Source organism: Aspergillus novofumigatus, assembly GCF_002847465.1.
Source record: "Aspergillus novofumigatus IBT 16806 chromosome Unknown P174scaffold_3, whole genome shotgun sequence".
NCBI classification, from domain to species: Eukaryota; Fungi; Ascomycota; class Eurotiomycetes; order Eurotiales; family Aspergillaceae; genus Aspergillus; species Aspergillus novofumigatus.
In genome coordinates, this window is record NW_020194276.1 from 3,685,716 (window position 1) to 3,702,436 (window position 16,721).

General features: G+C 50.5%; 7 protein-coding genes across 7 annotated transcripts; 3 read left to right on the forward strand and 4 right to left on the reverse strand.

Moving 5' to 3' along the window:
* Positions 1–19: 19 nt before the first annotated feature.
* Positions 20–2,204, reverse strand: P174DRAFT_367226 (putative MFS drug efflux pump; the record flags this gene model as incomplete). Its single annotated transcript, XM_024822159.1, has 8 exons — positions 20–433; positions 495–625; positions 694–1,066; positions 1,135–1,514; positions 1,568–1,724; positions 1,783–1,841; positions 1,902–2,010; positions 2,049–2,204. 8 exons carry the CDS (start codon positions 2,202–2,204, stop codon positions 20–22), a joined length of 1,779 nt encoding a protein of 592 aa, XP_024684695.1.
* A 620-nt stretch (positions 2,205–2,824) lies between these two features.
* P174DRAFT_440693 (PaaI family thioesterase) lies at positions 2,825–4,362 on the reverse strand. The gene is made up of 2 exons (XM_024827110.1): positions 3,874–4,362; positions 2,825–3,684 (listed from the first exon to the last, which is right to left on the reverse strand). Exons 1-2 carry the CDS (start codon positions 4,096–4,098, stop codon positions 3,307–3,309), a joined length of 603 nt encoding a protein of 200 aa, XP_024684696.1. The 5' UTR covers positions 4,099–4,362; the 3' UTR covers positions 2,825–3,306.
* Positions 4,363–4,478: 116 nt separating this feature from the next.
* On the reverse strand, positions 4,479–6,692 carry P174DRAFT_440694 (ubiquitin-specific protease UBP6). The gene is made up of 3 exons (XM_024827111.1): positions 6,599–6,692; positions 4,885–6,528; positions 4,479–4,823 (listed from the first exon to the last, which is right to left on the reverse strand). Exons 1-3 carry the CDS (start codon positions 6,612–6,614, stop codon positions 4,762–4,764), a joined length of 1,722 nt encoding a protein of 573 aa, XP_024684697.1. The 5' UTR covers positions 6,615–6,692; the 3' UTR covers positions 4,479–4,761.
* A 326-nt stretch (positions 6,693–7,018) lies between these two features.
* Positions 7,019–7,748, forward strand: P174DRAFT_430392 (actin-related protein 2/3 complex subunit 4 family protein; the record flags this gene model as incomplete). Its single annotated transcript, XM_024825624.1, has 5 exons — positions 7,019–7,021; positions 7,075–7,401; positions 7,460–7,585; positions 7,641–7,685; positions 7,740–7,748. The coding sequence occupies 5 exons, from the start codon at positions 7,019–7,021 to the stop codon at positions 7,746–7,748; spliced, it is 510 nt and encodes a 169-aa protein (XP_024684698.1).
* Positions 7,749–8,754: 1,006 nt separating this feature from the next.
* On the forward strand, positions 8,755–10,951 carry P174DRAFT_459570 (uncharacterized protein; the record flags this gene model as incomplete). The annotated part of the gene is made up of 5 exons (XM_024829773.1): positions 8,755–9,294; positions 9,381–9,760; positions 9,919–9,961; positions 10,013–10,321; positions 10,460–10,951. The coding sequence occupies 5 exons, from the start codon at positions 8,755–8,757 to the stop codon at positions 10,949–10,951; spliced, it is 1,764 nt and encodes a 587-aa protein (XP_024684699.1).
* A 487-nt stretch (positions 10,952–11,438) lies between these two features.
* On the reverse strand, positions 11,439–12,652 carry P174DRAFT_419986 (tRNA wybutosine-synthesizing 3 family protein; the record flags this gene model as incomplete). The annotated part of the gene is made up of 2 exons (XM_024824829.1): positions 11,439–11,984; positions 12,164–12,652. The coding sequence occupies 2 exons, from the start codon at positions 12,650–12,652 to the stop codon at positions 11,439–11,441; spliced, it is 1,035 nt and encodes a 344-aa protein (XP_024684700.1).
* Positions 12,653–13,318: 666 nt separating this feature from the next.
* On the forward strand, positions 13,319–16,004 carry P174DRAFT_459574 (DUF2461 domain-containing protein; the record flags this gene model as incomplete). The annotated part of the gene is made up of 9 exons (XM_024829774.1): positions 13,319–13,955; positions 14,021–14,136; positions 14,243–14,296; positions 14,389–14,408; positions 14,466–14,536; positions 14,796–14,998; positions 15,564–15,653; positions 15,692–15,940; positions 15,981–16,004. The coding sequence occupies 9 exons, from the start codon at positions 13,319–13,321 to the stop codon at positions 16,002–16,004; spliced, it is 1,464 nt and encodes a 487-aa protein (XP_024684701.1).
* Between the last annotated feature and the right edge of the window lie 717 nt (positions 16,005–16,721).

Below are 16,721 nucleotides of genomic sequence, written 5' to 3' on the forward strand. Positions count from 1 at the left end.
TGGTGCAGAATACCCTCTCTCAATGCATGACCACCGCAACATGGTCATCCATGTATTGACTAATGCTGCCCAAGAAGCAAGCCGCGAGAATAGAAACACCACCAAACGCAATACTGACGTAGTACACCCACTTGTAGCTCTCAGCGTACGCCAGCTGGCCCGCAGTCACAACGGCATTGTACGCGGCCTCGCTACCCGCGATTCCAGGAATTGTCTTCAATTCCTCCAGCAGCGAAGCGCCGGTGAGTTCGATGGCTTCGCCGATGTATGCCGGATTGGTGATGTTGAGCTTGGTGACCATCACGCCGCCAATGAAGTGTTTCGCATTAGGGATGAACTTGGAAATGAAAATGTTGTAGTAGATCGTGTAGCCGATACTGCCGCCGACGACGCGGATGGAGAGCGTGAGCGCCGATATTGTCGCGATGAGATCCTGGTGCACGAGCCTGTTAGTCTTTCGCGTAAGTAGAGAGAGGGGACTAGTTAAAACATACGTCTGGGCAGATAATTGTGGTGATGATCGAAGCGGGGACGACGATCCCGCCGATACCTAGGCCTGCGAGGACGAGGATTCCCCAGAGCTGGTAGAGGTTGTCTTGTCGGGCGACTGCCATGGCGCCGCAGCCTGGTTTAGAGCGTTAGCCACACGACTATTTCAGGAAAGGTATTGGGGGGTTGGGGAGCATGACTGACCTGCTGTCATGAGGACACTGCTGACGATCAATAATTCCTTGTTGTGGCCGCGGAGGACACTCAGAAGCCACAGGACGATACAGGCACCGGCCATGATGCCGAAGCCGACAGGTAGACTGCGGAGGCCGACTTGGACAGGGTCGTGGCCATACACGTTGAATGACTGCGTAGGCCAGAACATGATGATTGAGAAGAAGTTTGCTCCCGAGATGAATGTGATGACCAGGGTCAGACCGAGGGTGCGGGGCTCCTGCTTCAAGCGTGTCGGGAAGATAGGATACTTGGCGCCGTAGATTTCCCAGACCGCAAAGGCGATGAGGATCATAAATCCGATGATAAGGGGGGCGAGGACGTGTGCGGATGTCCAGGGGTACTATGTGATGACGGGGTTAGCTGCTGGTCGGGATGTGTTCAAGTCTGCATGTAGAAGGCGATGCGTACCTGGTAACCTCCCCATTGCATGCCAGCCAAGAACAGGATTAAGCCTGTGATACTCAGAAGACCGCCGACAAAATCAATCCTCCTGATCACCTCTTTCCTGCTGAGTCCCTGCGAGTTGACTCTTGGTGGTGGGAAGTAGAAGAAGACGGTGGCTAGCAAGCCGAATCCACCCCAGGCACCGCAGAAGGCTCCAACGTAACGCCAGCCGCTATGCGCTGCAATGAGCTGGGCCCATAGAACGGATGGACAAAATGGCAGAATAGTAAAGATGAGGATTGCGACGTATTTGCCTCGCTGCCTGGTTGGCGCCATTTCAGAGGTCGCAGCCAGTGCTGTCAGTTCGTTGACGCCAGCACCAGCGCCGGCAATTGCCATTCCAGCTAATTTCTGTTATCATGTACCCTGACTGTCTAGGTAGTAGATTGCAACATACCGATGAATATGTTCATTGTGTGAGCTGTGCTGGTAACGATCATCCCAAGACAGATGAGAGAGGCGCCAATGATAGCAACATAACGACGGCCGATCAGATCTGACAACGAACCAACGAAAGGGCATACACCGGCTAGAGCTAGCAGATTTGCAAGGACCTGTATAATAAAATGAATTAGTGGTGGATAAAGGCAGACTCAGAAGGGCATCACCCACAAACCAGATCCACCTGTCCGCACCACCGATGTCTGCATAAATATAGGGTGGGATGCCTCCTAACCGGCATCGTCAGCTTATACCAAGCGCAAGATCAGCCCAAGGCATGAGGAACTCACCGAAAAGATAGACAGGAATCTGGCTGCCAGTCCACAAGAAGGCCATGGCCGTGAAGCCCATGAAACGGCGGAAGGTCAACTGAATCGAGTTAGCAGTCAATTCAATGAGCTGTACCAAACTAGTAAAGAATAAAGCACGGTACTCACGGGAATGTCTTGACCTCCTGCCGTATCTGAACCTCCTGATTCTAGTCCAACAATCTCCTCATGACTATACTTCTGCTCCTGGTTGTTTCCCATGCTTGTCTGTCCTGCAGCCTTGTCATCCACTTGAGACAGACTTGAGTGGTCGGCGACCTCCATCATCGCACAGAATGTCGCAAAGTGACTCAATTAGGCGAGAGAAAACGAGAAAAAGAAACCATAGATCGGTCCAATGCCGCAGAAAGCAATGACCTGGTAGTAGTATTGGGGAAGAAACAAGGAAAATAATCGTGTCGATCAGCCAGCAAGTCTGCGCTTTTTATACGTGTCGATGGTCGAGCAGAATAACAAAGTTCAATAATAAACCAAGCTCTCGGTAGCCTCCACGACGAGAATGCTTAGGTTCATGGGCGGAGTCACGTTTGAGTGAATCATGATCTTAGGCGGAGAACTGACCCCAATACGACCAAGCGAGCCAGGTTCGTCGACCACCTCTACCAGAGTATCTCCATGTTTCAAACGGAGGTGCTTCCATATCGAGACAGAACCGAGGCACTTTCCAGAATTCTGGTGCGAACAGTGCTTCAGTGATTGCCGACGAGGGCTCATCTGGGCCGTGGAGAGTGCGGGGGATTGGACCCGCAGGCGTGGCGCAGGCGATAGGGGGGGAAACAAGCTCCTATTAACTTTGACTGGGCCATGTGTTGATTGAGTTTATGCTACTTGATTGGGAGGGAGGAGAGAAACGGATATATGACCAGAGTCGAGCTAGCCAGTAGCCAGCGAAAATAAATCGGTCATTTCATTTGTCTGCCCATTTGATCGGGCCAAGTGGACCACTCCAAAAGTCAATACCCCGGACTTTCCCCAGTTTCCGCTATCGGCCCCATTAATGTCTCCCAAGGTGTCAAAATGCCTGTTCCAAGAGCTCATGCAACTTGAATTGAGTGATATTCGAAATATTCCGGAACAGCCTCACCTGTCATACGATCGCGATCTATCGAGCTAGATATGTACGTACTGAAAATAATATCCTGTTAGTGGACCATTGAGCGCCATGTTATGCATAGCGAGAAGAGATAGGCGACAAGTCGAGCAATCCGCCTTCGATAGCCCCGAGATAGACTTAGTATTCAATTATATCGAGCAGGGAAATCTCGATCATTGACTGAGCATCTATCCAATTGTACGGGCTTGAAGGTCTCGTCGACATCACGGCATGTCCCAGTCTTGTCTCCGACGAATCAACCGGATCAGAAAATCAGAATCGTTCTCCAATCTCCCGTAACCTGAATCCCTTTGGAACCACGAAAATCGCAGAGGCTTGCGCACACACTCGCCCGACCGGGTCGCGGATCTCACCAGTCACGTACGCCTTGCGCTCAGTGCTTCTTTCTGGGTCTACCTGCGAGTGAAATGTGTAAAAGTTGCCTGAATATACCGGAGCGCGGTAGTTGATCTCAAGATTGGCTGTGACGCCGGTGCGTGCCGGAAATTGGCGTATAGCAGCACGTCCCAGATTCTCGTCAAGCACAGTAGCGAGAGCGCCACCATGGACAACCGTTGGCCAACCCTCCAGACCCGATCCGAGGTATACCACACTAATGACTTTCTTCTCCTTGTCATTATAGAAAACTCTCTGTACAACAATAAATTAATTAGCGAGTGTCCAGTACTTCCGAGGTTGATCGAGCTTTCATGCCGGCATTTAGAGTGCTCGGTAGGCAGGGTCGCTCGGTAATGATATCAATATGCAGGCCAAGAAATCTCTCAATCCCGAATTGATTGGCGTCTCCGCCATGATGCTGCGTGAGGTAAAGATACGAACCTGGAGTGCCAACCCCCGACTCCCACGCAGCGGTCCAGACGTCAATCTGTGCGCCTTGTCCTCCTCCGAAAATCCTTCGTATGCATTCGATTCCACGTAGTCCGGATTGTTTCTTAGTTCTTGCACGATAGGCAGCCCGTGCTCGAATACGTGATTGATCTCCTCTAGCTTGGCTGCGTCTTCCACTGTTCCTGGCACTGCGGGTGCCGAGACCTTCTCATCCATCCATTTGCCAGCGGCGACCCCTAATCCACCAAATATTCCTGCGTAGGCCAGTCGCCGTGGCCACCTCGACTTGGCTGCTGGTAGCTCTGCTTGGGCAATAGTGCTGGCATGGCGCGACAGACGGGTCTTCGAGAGATGCACTGACTTCAACTGAGTTGCATTACAGCGCGGTCGAGATTGAAAGATTCTGCGAGGGCCGAGCATGATGATCTGAATCACATCGCAACCTGGCGATAGGTATTGCTGCGGTTCAGACGATACGCGTTTCCAGTACAATTTATCATAAGCAACCTTCAACGGCAGGGGGAGACAAAGCGCCGATGCCGAGGTTGAAGTCACGTGAACTAACTTTGAGGAGGGCATTTCTACGCCATGTCATTGTTCCTTATACAGATTCAAATGTTACTGAAGTACTGTCTAACACTTCGGGAACGTCCCTGGGTTCATATATCTAAAGGTTCTTCGTAAGAATAGCACGCATGCAATGTTCACGGAGTCACCGAAAAAAGTTGGACGCTAAGGACAAGGAAGACTGCAGGAGTCTAGCCGATGCGAAATCTTGATTCAATGATGCTTCATGTGGTCGTTATGTGCTGAACTTCATTTCTCTAAGATGTAGACCGAAGGCACGGTAGAGTTGGTATCAGTAAGCGTTGAAGCTTCTTATTCCGCAGTGGGCAAGTCAACTGCGCGGTAGAGAAGGATCAGTGCAGAATGGGATTCGCCTGAAATTGCCTGATGTCAGTCAAAGTTCCATCAATAGAGAGAAACAAGCGATGTACTCACCACCACCAGCAAGGGTCTCGATCTTTTCTCCGTCCACCTCGGTGACCTTCTCGTCGTTGAACCACCACCATTTTCCGTCCTCTTCGCCCTTGCCACTTGGCTGCTTCTTCACATACGAAGTGTAATGACCACTGTCAGCACTGGCGCCTTGATGCGTAATGACTGCGCGCAACTCGTAGAGGCCAGACTTGTTTGTACCGGCATCTGAGGCGAGTTTGGGGTCAATCAGTGCAGCCAATTCTTTCTTTGCAGCGAGAATTGAGGCATTCTTCTCAGCCTCATACTCTGCATCCGACTTGAAGACATCTGTCATGGCTGTGTCCCCATCTTGCTCGCCGTTCTTTGTAGCCTCTTTTTGCCCCTCCGTGGCTTGCTTCTTTTGCATGGGTTCAAGACCCGCATCAGACTCAGCGGCTCTCTTCAGCTCCTCCTCCCGCTGATGAGCAAGCTTCTGGCGCTTGCGGGCACGCTCAACGTCGACCTCTTCTTTCCGAATATCTCGTACCTTATCCCTGATAGGGATCAACTGCTTCTTGAGCTCCTCCGTACAAAAGTCCACCACATCCAATTCGGCAGGGAAAGTCACTTTGCGCATGATCTTGGCCTTCTTTTGGGTCTCACGCTTCCAGAAAAAGCGGACAAAGTGCACGGTCAGATACTTGGGCAGCCGGGCAATGCGGGATCGTTTAGTGTAGACGGCGTCGCGGTCCAACGTAGGTGATCGCTTTTCAATTTTCTCTTCGAGACCGGCCAGTATTCCATCATGCAAGTGGTTTGTCTCTTTGCCGATGTGGCAATCCAGCTTGTAGAAGATGTCGGAGCTTTTTGTCGCTTCCTCGCCAGCTGCCTTTGCCGCCGGATCGTCACATTCGGTGACCGATTCGAATCGACCAGCAAGATATTTATCCACGAACGATACTTCGGTAGCGGAGTCTCCTTCCCCCTCTTTGATCACCAGTTTGCTTCGCAATTGAGTGACAATTTGCGACCAAGCCTCTTCAGCGTCTTGTTGAGCATAGCCATGTCCATTTCTGTCTTTCTGAGCAAATTGAGGGAAGATGCTTCTCAAAGCATTGAGAAACATAAGTGGCGGGAAACCTTCTTGCGTCTCGGACATCTGCTTGAACAAATCCCGCAAGGAGGATACAAGATCCATGGAGGCACCAAGACCACCAAGGCCCAGGCTGCTGAGATCTGAAAGTCTTGAACCTGCTGAAGAGCCCGCGCTGGGTCTGTAGTTTAGAAGCTCCTGTTGAAGCTCCGGGACGCTCCTCAGGGTTTGTAGGGTAGAGTTGAGGTAGCAAGTATTTCCAAGATTCTGTAGACCAGCAGGGGTGGCTCCCTCCGCTCTGGCAGCCTCGGCTTCGGTCATATCCTCCAGAAACTTGACTGGTTCCTTTGGCCGTCCCAAGTCTACGGCATCTTGACCGCCAGACGGCGTACCCATCATCATAAATGTCTGACCCGGTTTAGCGTTAAGGGCGGACAAAGGCGTCTCATTTTTGAGCTGGCCACCCTTGACCAAGATCTTCTGTCTCTCGGGTTCGACTCCAGTCAAGGAGTACATCTGATATTTGAGTGTTTCGCCATTCGCAGATGGATCGAGCTCGACCTCATGACGTTTGCCTTGATGCTTCACGATAACTGAGAACATGATATCAGTACAAGCTTCAAAAATATTCAGAATGCATCTCAGCAGAGCGGGTAGTCATACTTGGTATTGTAGCCATCTTGTCAGAGCTCAACAGATGCTTTCAAGTCTTCCAGATGAGCTTCACTTGATAGATTACTGGGCGGGTGGCGCATAATCAACGGAGGTGCGAGAGATGACTCCAGAGAAGCGTGGGGCGGAAGCTACAAACAAGGCAAACAAAGCAAACAATCACATACGACATCACCGCCCAAGCAAGCCGTGCGGGATGTCGTCGGCTCCTGAAGTCGACTGCCTAGTACATGTGCTCGAGTACGATCATTTATCCTGTTTTAGTCCAGCTTTTCTGATAGTGCTGCATCTGTGTGTGGTCAATTGGTGCAATCTTGACAATCATCATACCTGGCTGAAACCGAACGTTGACAGAGTTGGAGTGGGGAACAGCAACAGTGACGTGGAATCACCATACCTCGCATCCCCGTTATGGTAGGCCGTACCCCGTGAACACCTGGCGGAATCTGATATCGATCATCTGGCAGTCTCAATCATTGCGCCCCTATCTTCAATGCGTTCGGTCCTCGCTTACGGCCGCTCTTGCGATCTCGAACTTCGCCTCGCAAACCTCCGAAAGGCATAATGTTCCTGAAATCGAGGCTCAGAGCTCCCCGGAACTCCTCCTTAACCCCCTCACAATTTCTCGGAATGAGAACGAAAAGGTCTTGATTGAGCCCAGCGTGAACAGCGTTCGTGTGAGCATCAGGATCAAGCAAGCAGATGAAATTGAACATATCCTGGTCCACAAGTTCACCAGATTCTTGACACAACGCGCGGAATCCTTCTTCATCTTGCGGAGGAAACCAGTCAAGGTAAGTGACCATATGACCTTCAAAGCCGCAGGAACGACAACTTGCTAATCTGTTCAAGGGATATGACATCTCGTTCTTGATCACGAACTTCCATACAGAAGCTATGTTGAAGCACAAGCTGGTCGACTTTATCATCCAATTCATGGAGGAAGTGGACAAGGAGATATCTGAGATGAAGCTCTTCGTATGTTCTCAGACTCTTCGCTCCCACTTGATGGTTCAAGGCTAACGTTATCCAGTTGAATGCCCGTGCTCGATTTGTCGCCGAGTCTTTCTTGACACCTGTAAGAGACCTCCCCCTCTTTCCCATGATCACTGCGTTTCTAATAATGCTACAGTTTGACTAGAAAATCATTGATATTACCTACATCTCTCCTTGACTTATACATGACCTCTGTTCCGTCCAATGAAAACCTCTGTACAGGCGATCTAGGCAGTTAAAGGGAAACATTCGGGCAGTCCGCCGGATCCCCCATTCCCTCCTTAGATCCTCAATTTCACTCTTGAATCAAACCAGTGAGCTTGCTCACTTTTACAATTCATCCATGTATCTACGGCAATTCATCAGGACTGTGACTCCTCTTGACTCACTGCCCGATTACCTCCACTGCGATAAAACAATGCACAAATCTCAACCGACACGTCTCGATCTCGACACTCTATAGCCGCCTCTGAAGCGCAGCTAAATTGGCAGTACAGCTCGAAATTTCTCTCCAAGTCTACTTTTATATTCACTTATCCATGAGGTATATCACACTTTGTCAGTACCTCATTGTTAAGGGATACTCCCAACATTTAGTTCCCCACATATCCGTGTGACCGTACTCCCATACTCGCAGGGATGGTGACTGCTCCTAGTGAATTATGAGGGATGCTATGTTTCAGACATCAAGTGCTGATATTCCATTCACTGGTCATCTAACTTGCTGAGGACTAGCCTCTACGGATGATATTCTGATTCAGATGTCAGTTCATGAGCTTGGCACTACCTTCGGCGGATCTCTTTCTCCGTTCAGTTTGATGATGTCTTGATAGAGAGCTCATTATGTAGCATAAGTGTCTAAGCCCACCACTGATGGCCTCACGTTTAGATATTGTATTGTCTCCTAACAGAGCTCATTGTCTAATCCTGTAGATGTAGGCAACACTTCACTGTGGAGACAGCATATAATAGTGAATATGAGTGAATCCTGAATCAAAAGCGGGTTTTTCATCCCAACATTCTGTTACTATGGCGCTCATCTGCCCCGACGCTTCTAACAATAAGATCTTGTCTCTTGCTATGAGAAGTGCTTCTTCCCGTCTCTTCTCTTCTCTTTCAACCTTCTTGCATGTTAACCATCTCATCTTACAATGGAGGGCAAGGAAACCAACAGTCAAGTCTCCGGTCATGAGTCCGGATATGCTTTCACACCTCCTTACCCACAGAGCTACAACATGCTTCCCTTCGGAGCTCCTGGCATGCCGGGCTTTGCTCCGCAGCAGGGACAGTATATGATGGCCCCAGGCAATCCGAATCCGTCCCAGCCATTGCAGCAGGAATGCCCCTTCATGTACTCCCCTTTCTATGGTATGCAAAGTATGGCTCACGCTCTTCCTGGCGTCATAGGACAAGCTCACGGGATGCAAGCTGGGCTGCCTGCCGCGAACACTCAGCTCCAGCTCTCAGTCCGTCCCAAGCAGACGGGGTTTGCCCCAGCTGGTTCTCACTGGGCTCCGCGCTCTTCTTTGCACCAGCTCCTGGAGCATGACTCTGAGCATCGTGAGATAGCTACCCAGGCTGCTGACTGTGAGAAGAGTTTCGACACGGTGGCCCTTCCCACTGAGATGCCGATTGGGAGCCAAGTCCACAAGAGAATGCCCCCTCAGTGGGGAGTGGTAAAGATCGCGAACGTAAGTCAAAGCCTTCGCATGTCTCTAAAAGCATGACAGTCCTTCGGTTGTAACGTCCACTGGCCTTCAGCTAACAAGCAAGGAAGATTCCCTACTCAGTCACCCGGCAGGAAATCGTTCAGTTTCTAGGCCGCCAAGCACGCCTTGTTACTCCGCAACAGGGCTGCGCAATCCATATCATCATGGAGCGTTCCACCGCTAAGACAATGGACTGCTATGCGGAGTTCCAGTCCACGACTGATGCCCAGGAGACTGCTACTCGCATCAACCGAATTTATGAGACTGGCCGCGCTCCTCGTCTGGGTAATCGTTCTGTTGATGTTGAGTTCAGTAACCAAGACGCTCTGCTCAAGGACCTGTTCCCCGTGCCAAGTGCATCATCTGGAAAGATGCTATGCCTACCGCCATCCCCAATGATGACCCCTTTTCTACTGGGTTCTCGGGCTTTTTCACCAGCGAGGAAATCGTCAATGCCATTCGCCATGCAGAGATACCGCACCGTGTAAGTAACCTTCACTCGATTCAGTTCGGTCTTTGTTCGCTTGTCTGTTCAAGGCACTAACAAGATTGTCAGTCTCCGTTCTGTGCGAAGTGTCCCCAGCGCACTTACGAGTCCACCATCAGCACACTCTACAAGGTAAACCCTTTTCGTCTGATGCTATTGTGCGTAGACGCACATGAGGGAGACAATATGCTAACCATACACCACTCTGCTTAGTTCCCGTGGTACGCTACCAAGCTGTACACAGTTCATGACCGCAATCAGTTGTTTGAACTGGTTAATCGTCACATCCTCTCTCTCGTTGCGCGAGTCAAGAGGTCGAACACAGTTGGTCTTGATCAAAGGCTGCTGAGAGAACTTCTTTATGCTGGATTGAATTGTCCTGCCTTCAATGAGCGCCAGAAGTTCACCCTTTGTGTCAATTCGGAGGATACCACAGAGATCTTGAAGTTCCCAGATATGGGCAAATGGTTCCCTTTTGATACTCTCGTCAAGTTGCCAAAGACCGAAGAGAGCACGCTGCTTGTATGTCCTCCTTTTTTGACTTGTCTCGAGCTTTGCAGCTTTTCGGGCCCTGGTTTGGCACACACTGACAGTTTGAGCATTCAGTATTATGTCAAGTTGATATCGAAAGGTACCCTCCATGATCGCACTGACATGAAGCTGCCCAACAATTTCCCTTTGACCAACATTCACCTTGAGTCTCCTTACGGTCCTATCTGGCTCGAATGGCCGTCCAACATAGCTAAAACCATGACCTGGGAAGATGCTTCCTCGCATGAGATGAGCATCCTTAGCCATCTTGTCCTGACGGGCTGGATGAAGAATGATCAGGAGAACACAAAGAAATCCGGCCTACTGTCCGAGTCCACTACCGGAAGCAGCCGCGAGTCCCATGCCAATACCATCGTGTCCTCTGGAAGCGATAATAGTCCAGTCAATGTTCGGACATCTTCCAGGACTGATATTTTCGCGACACCTTCTCGCCGTGCAAGCGTTCAACTTGGCAGCCGCAGCTCCTTCGCTGAGAGCAGCGATGACGGCTGGCGCCGTGCAATGTATATGCATTCTTCGGCCGGGATACGAGGTAGGTTTCCAGGTCATCGGAATACCCTGTCTTCTCCCACTTGTCTTCCGTCCGCAGGCAACCATTAAGGTTCAGCGCGTCAGGGTCGTGGGACGGCCGGTACTGCAGACTTCCAGGTTTTTTCCATTCTTGAACGGCGAACAATGTCTTGCCATCTTTTGGCTCCGTTGTAGATTGCCGCCAGCAGTTTGAGATCTTCTTTGTATCGATTTGGTACTTTGAAAGGCAACGAGTGCTTGGCTCATCCTAGCACTGTACATCTTTCGTGCCCACTTTCGAGCGGGAAGATATTGAATTCAAAAGTGACTGATGCGCAGAATTGGAGTCAATTTGACACGGTCGATATCGATTAAGATATCATGCAGTGTCAACTCAGCTTGTTTCGAGGAACCCTTGGGAGGTTGCGTGTTAACGAATATCATTTATCTTTTGATTCCTCTTTGATCTCACTCATGCGGCTGACTGGCGGTGCAGGCGGCACCATGACCTGTTCTTCACTGGCAAATCACTGATCTAGATTAGATGACTTGTTTCTCGATCATGTATCTAGGATTCTCATAAAGGCGTTGGATCAGTCCCCCATCCCAACTCGTATGTCCCTGTACTCTCGTGGTCAGCAGATTTTGCCTGAGCCTCGAGAACCTTCTTCCTCATAAGCCCTTCCGCCCTCTTCCTCTCTCTGCGTGCCGCAGGATCTTCCCAGCCTTCAGGTTTGGCCTTTAGCCTTGTCCTTGAGCCACAAGGTTGCTCCCTCGAGCAAAGATTGAGCAGGCTTGTCCGAAATCTTTCCTTGCGCTCCGCATTGATTGAAAACCTCTCGTTCGAGATGGCGACCAGCATTTGAAGATATTCTTCCGTGACCAGACTGCGGATGACAGACTCCTTGCTGCTCGTATCGTCTTCTTCATCGGAAGATTCGCAATAGCCAATGACAGATTCGAGTGACAACCCGGCAGAGCGCACGGCAACAATAGGACTTGGGCCATTTTCGCCTTCAAGGCAACGGAGACTCTGTAATCCACTTTCCCGAAATCCAGAAGTTGCAGCAGCTGACAATACAGGATGAGCGTGGTGAAGTGTGGCTGCCATAATATGAAGGATCTGTTGAGAGAGATGGTATCAGTATAAGTTCTCTGATTTGTCGGTCTCTGAATTGAACAGGGTGATAGTGGCCTTGGAAGATTCTGAAAAGATTGTCCTGGAAGTAGAGCCAGAAAAAGGGCGATATACGTTGACCGGCATCATATTGAGAGTCAAGTGATAAAGGACTGTCAACCTACCATAGGATCGTAGTGGAAGCGCACCAGACGCGGGGCGTGACCTCCTTCTTTCAGCCCCGGAGGCTTTCCATCTCCAGGAACCATCCCAAACAATTCATGCAGACTTCTCGGATAATCTTTGCCTTGCATCGAATCGGAATCATCGTTGTTACGACCTGTCCAAAAGCTTTTCAGAGGATCATGCGAGACATACAGCCACTTCCCTGCGCCTTTGCCTCCGGAGGGCGCGAACTGCCGTTGCTCCTGCTGGTGGTCATTTTGCTTTTTTCTCCCCTCCAAGAAGACGCTGATTCGCCCAGCACAACTACTGGTGGTCACCAGACCGGGCAGAGCATTGATATCGTGGATTAAGTCGCGGATACCCTCATCTACCGATCCTTTGGGTGAGAGATCCGTATACTCTGTGTCTGGGACAGACAGTTCCGCGAGGATCTTGCGCTTTCGAGATTCAAAGACCTCTGGAATCGTGCCTACCTCCGGGTTGCTCATGACTCGCCTCCGCGCTATGACACTCTTTATCTGCAGCTGAATCACCCTGAAAGATCGCGGTCTGTTTCGGCAAAAGACGACCGAGGCGTCCGGCAGTGCACCTGAAATCGGAATTGGTCCGTTGCAGAAATGGCGAGTGTCTTTCCGTTTTCTCTAACAGTATAATAGGCCCCAGCACGGTTACAAAGAGAAGCTTGGGAATTTATAGATGCGGTATGTCTTGTTCGTCAACATGTCCTCCAGTCTCCCGGCATCGCTAAAGCTTTTCGCTAGCGATTGTCGTCTATCAAGCGAGCGCGCGCTAAGTTTAGCGGCACGGGAGCAAAGGGCCCGTCCGCCTTTTCCACGCGAAAAGCGCCCCATAAGTTACCAGCCTCCTGGTTTGTCCCGTCATCCGCTTGAACCGTCTCAAAGTCAATCAATCGCTAACTAAATCTTGCGTAGCCCGCTTGTCCCGTCAGACCGTTACGAAGCAAACCGCGGACAATCTCTTAAATGTCATAGACTAACTATCGCTTACCCACAATTCCTGCTCCCGCTCGGCTCCTCTTTATCCTGCGTAGCTACGTATATGTCATCAGAGACTCGTCTCCGATAATAGCTTGCTCTGAAAAGAAAAACGGTATATTCAAAAGCAATTTCTTATCTTGCCTTCTTTCGGATCCAATGCCTCGTCGATCGTCTCGGGCCGTTCCCGCGCCTGCGGCAGCTCCAGCGCCGATTCCAAAAAGGCGCGCGTCTGACAGAATTTCTGCAGCCTCGAAAACAGATCCGAAAAGACAAAGGTACAACAGCACAGCCGCCAAGATGGCCGGCAGATCTACCGCCAGAAAGAGCAAATATTTTGAAGACGAGGGAAATGAAGAATCAGACCCTGAATCTAGTCATGCATTCGAGGTGGAAGAAGACTCAGGCTCAGCCTACGAAGATACAAACTTATCCTCCCCGTCAACTGAATCGGACTCTGAGGGACCGGAGGCGCTATCTACAGATGAGGAGAGAAAGAAAAGATCAACAACAAAGACGGCTAACCCTAGTGGAGGTCGGAAGACACCGGCGAGAAGAGGCAAAGGAAACGAGGAAGAAGGCCATCCTAATGAGGACATAGCAGCTTCGCTAAAGGACAAAGAACTATGGAGAGAGGGTGTCAGCACTGGCTTAGGACCCGGAAAAGAAGTCTTCATCAAAAAACCCAAAGCCAGAGACCCCGGAGATATCCCCTATCAGGACCATACACTGCATCCGAACACCATGCTTTTCTTGCAAGATTTAGCGAAACATAACGACAGACAGTGGCTCAAAGGTATTGGCGACAGAATATGATATCCCCGATTTTAAAACATGTCTAACCACCTATAACCTGGGCAGCACATGACGCGGATTATCGTGCTTCGAAGAGAGACTGGGAAACCTTCGTCGAGAGTCTCACAGAAAAGATATCAGAGCTGGACAACACCATCCCTGAGTTGCCTGCAAAGGATATCGTAAGTGTCATTTTTCCGAAACATCTTTGTCATCGTTAAACCCGGAAAGGCGAAAAAACCGATGAGGTGGAACGAAGCAAATGCATTGACTGACGTGTCCTGCCAGGTCTTCCGCATCCACAGAGACATTCGATTCAGCAAAGACCCCACTCCGTACAAGGTATGTATTATATTCAAGCTTGACCTGTCAGCATGTTGCGTTTCGCGTGCCCATCTTCAGATCGTTGGTGGGTTGACGATTGCTTTGACTAGACGCACTTTTCAGCTGCATGGTAGGTTCATTCTCTGCCCTTGTGCAAGAGATTCATTGCCTGAACGCCTTTCATAAGGTCCCGCACCGGCAGAAAAGGCCCCTATGCCGCTTACTATGTGCATCTGCAACCCGGATCTTGCTTTGTCGGTGAGTGATTCCCTAACACTCATGGGCCTCTGCCGCTCAGAGTGAATTCCGCTTCCAATGGGTTCTGCACCATCGCCAGTTTACCCTCATTCCGATTTGACTCTGGGCAACCTTTCTGTCTGCACCATTTCACGGGGCTCCGTCGACGACTACGGCTCCTTCGAGAACTGGTGACAACCTTGCTTCCAGAATCTTGTCCTCTTCCCCCATTATCTCTAGGCCATGATGCCTTAAGCTCACAAAGTGGTGCCGTTCACAGGCTCGGGACTCTGGCACCCAGAAGCTGATAAGCTTGCTCTTCTTCGAGAAGATATCGACCATAATTCGCATCGTTTGAAGGCTGTGCTGCGAAGACCGGAGATGCGCCGCGAGTTTTTCAATGGGATTCCTGACGACGAAAAGAAGGCTGTCCAAGCCTTTGTTAGTCAAAATAAAGAAAGCGCGCTCAAAACAAAGCCCAAGGTAGGTACAGCTCTTTCTCGATGTTTCATCCTATCATCTGGCACACACCAACCACCACTGTCACGGGCGCAAAGCGTTCCCATCGAATCCTTTCGAGCAGTACTCTATCAGATGGGCAGATTTGGTGCAGGTGACGGTGCCATAATCAGAGGCTTCAGAGCGACTCCTGGGCGCGGTGGTACTGCTGGTTAGTGATGGCTCTCCATCATGGGATGACAAGTTCTGCTGGCTCAAAAGACACGTTCTGGCCAATCAAACAATGCTCTTGGCTGTCAGTTCAGAAAAAGGAGCAGCCAAATGATATCACAGCATTGATGGCAGTTGTTCTTCAGTGCTTTGTGTGTGTGTCGAGGTTGTTGATAGCAAGAAGCGCAGCCGCGCTCGGGTAGCCGGAGCTACCCGTATTGGGAGGTCGCGTTCTCACACCCAAGCCTTGCGAGCCTACGACCATATTCGCTCGCCCCAGAAAGACTTCTGCTCATAATTCTGGACTCCTGAAACTTGGTTCCGAGAACCAGCGCGGAAATGCCATCGTTGTCCCACCGGAGTTGCTTTGGTGTCGAAGAGTTTTCTGCACCGTCTCATCTGTTTCCATGGTTCAGCATCTGCCTACTGGCGGGTCTTCTGCCGCGCCTTAATTTCATTTTCACAGTCTGTAAGTACTGACAGCTGACAAACTTGGTTCCTCTGTAGGGTTACGAGGCCAACAACGAAAACATCGAATTACTTCGTCTACGCAGTTTCACCATTGGAAAGCCCCTCTCTGACTCGGAATTGATGGCCTCGAATGTGCAAGAGAGAATTGCCGCCATCATTGGTGTCATGGAACCCTTTGTAAGCCATGCTAGCCACCCTTGTTGCGCAGCCTCATTGGCTTTTCTCCCGCCCGTCCGCGTCTCTACCTATTGGATCTTACCGTCCCGTATCAGATACATGGCCCTTGTCTGGTTTCTTGTTCCCCTCTTTGTCATGCCCTTCCCAGCCACTTCAGCGGTGTAGCCTCTGAGACACAATGGTCCCCACCATCGAGTACACTCATGCTTCATGCCATCATATGAGAACGGTCAATGAAGTTCTTTCATGAGCGCTGTTTTACTGACAACGGTATCATTTCACAGGTTACGTACTTGAACAGCGTCGTTATGCCCGATCCAGTCGACCAGGATTCAGGCTCCGAGTCCGACTCCGCATAACCAGATTTCGTTGCAGGCCAACTCCCTCCCTGGACGCCCCAGGGTCGTCTCGCGATGACCTCGTCGATCTTGCGGTGTAGTTTTTTTGCTTTGGCGTACAAATACGAAGTCCACTATTGAAGACTCCCTAGTTGTGGCAAGAGCCACAGCATCTTTTTTTTTCGTAACATCATCAGTATATTCCAACACTTGGACCCCGGGACCCCTGGCGCTGAGCTGGCTGCTGGCCTGGCACCGACATACGACCATATACTATCCACTCTTTGTTGGGTGAGTTTGTCGTAAGAGTCTAGACGCATTTTTGTCGACGCTGAATTACCGTGGATCTGAATTTGTTGAATGCAAGCTGGCATGCATCCCCCTCTCTTATCTCTGTCATTGACCGCCAGTCTCGGTCTTCCAGTAAGAACTGTTCTTGGGTCAAATCCATGAACAATTGACACGCCACTGCCCACACTCGCCGACTTGCATGTTATGGCCTGCTGTCCGCGCGCCGCTGCCCGGCCCGTGGGACGTGCCGTTAGCTCCAC

What these genes read in the sequence shown, in the direction of transcription:
- P174DRAFT_440693 (XM_024827110.1), bottom strand. Translation starts at nt 4,098, where the DNA reads ATGGATGAGAAGGTCTCGGCACCCGCAGTGCCAGGAACAGTGGAAGAC. An exon ending in GTCGGGGGTTGGCACTCCAG is followed by an intron (nt 3,685 to 3,873) that starts GTTCGTATCTTT and finishes ATTGTTGTACAG; the next exon opens with AGAGTTTTCTATAATGACAA.
- P174DRAFT_440694 (XM_024827111.1), bottom strand. An exon ending in CGAGACCCTTGCTGGTGGTG is followed by an intron (nt 4,824 to 4,884) that starts GTGAGTACATCG and finishes AGGCAATTTCAG; the next exon opens with GCGAATCCCATTCTGCACTG.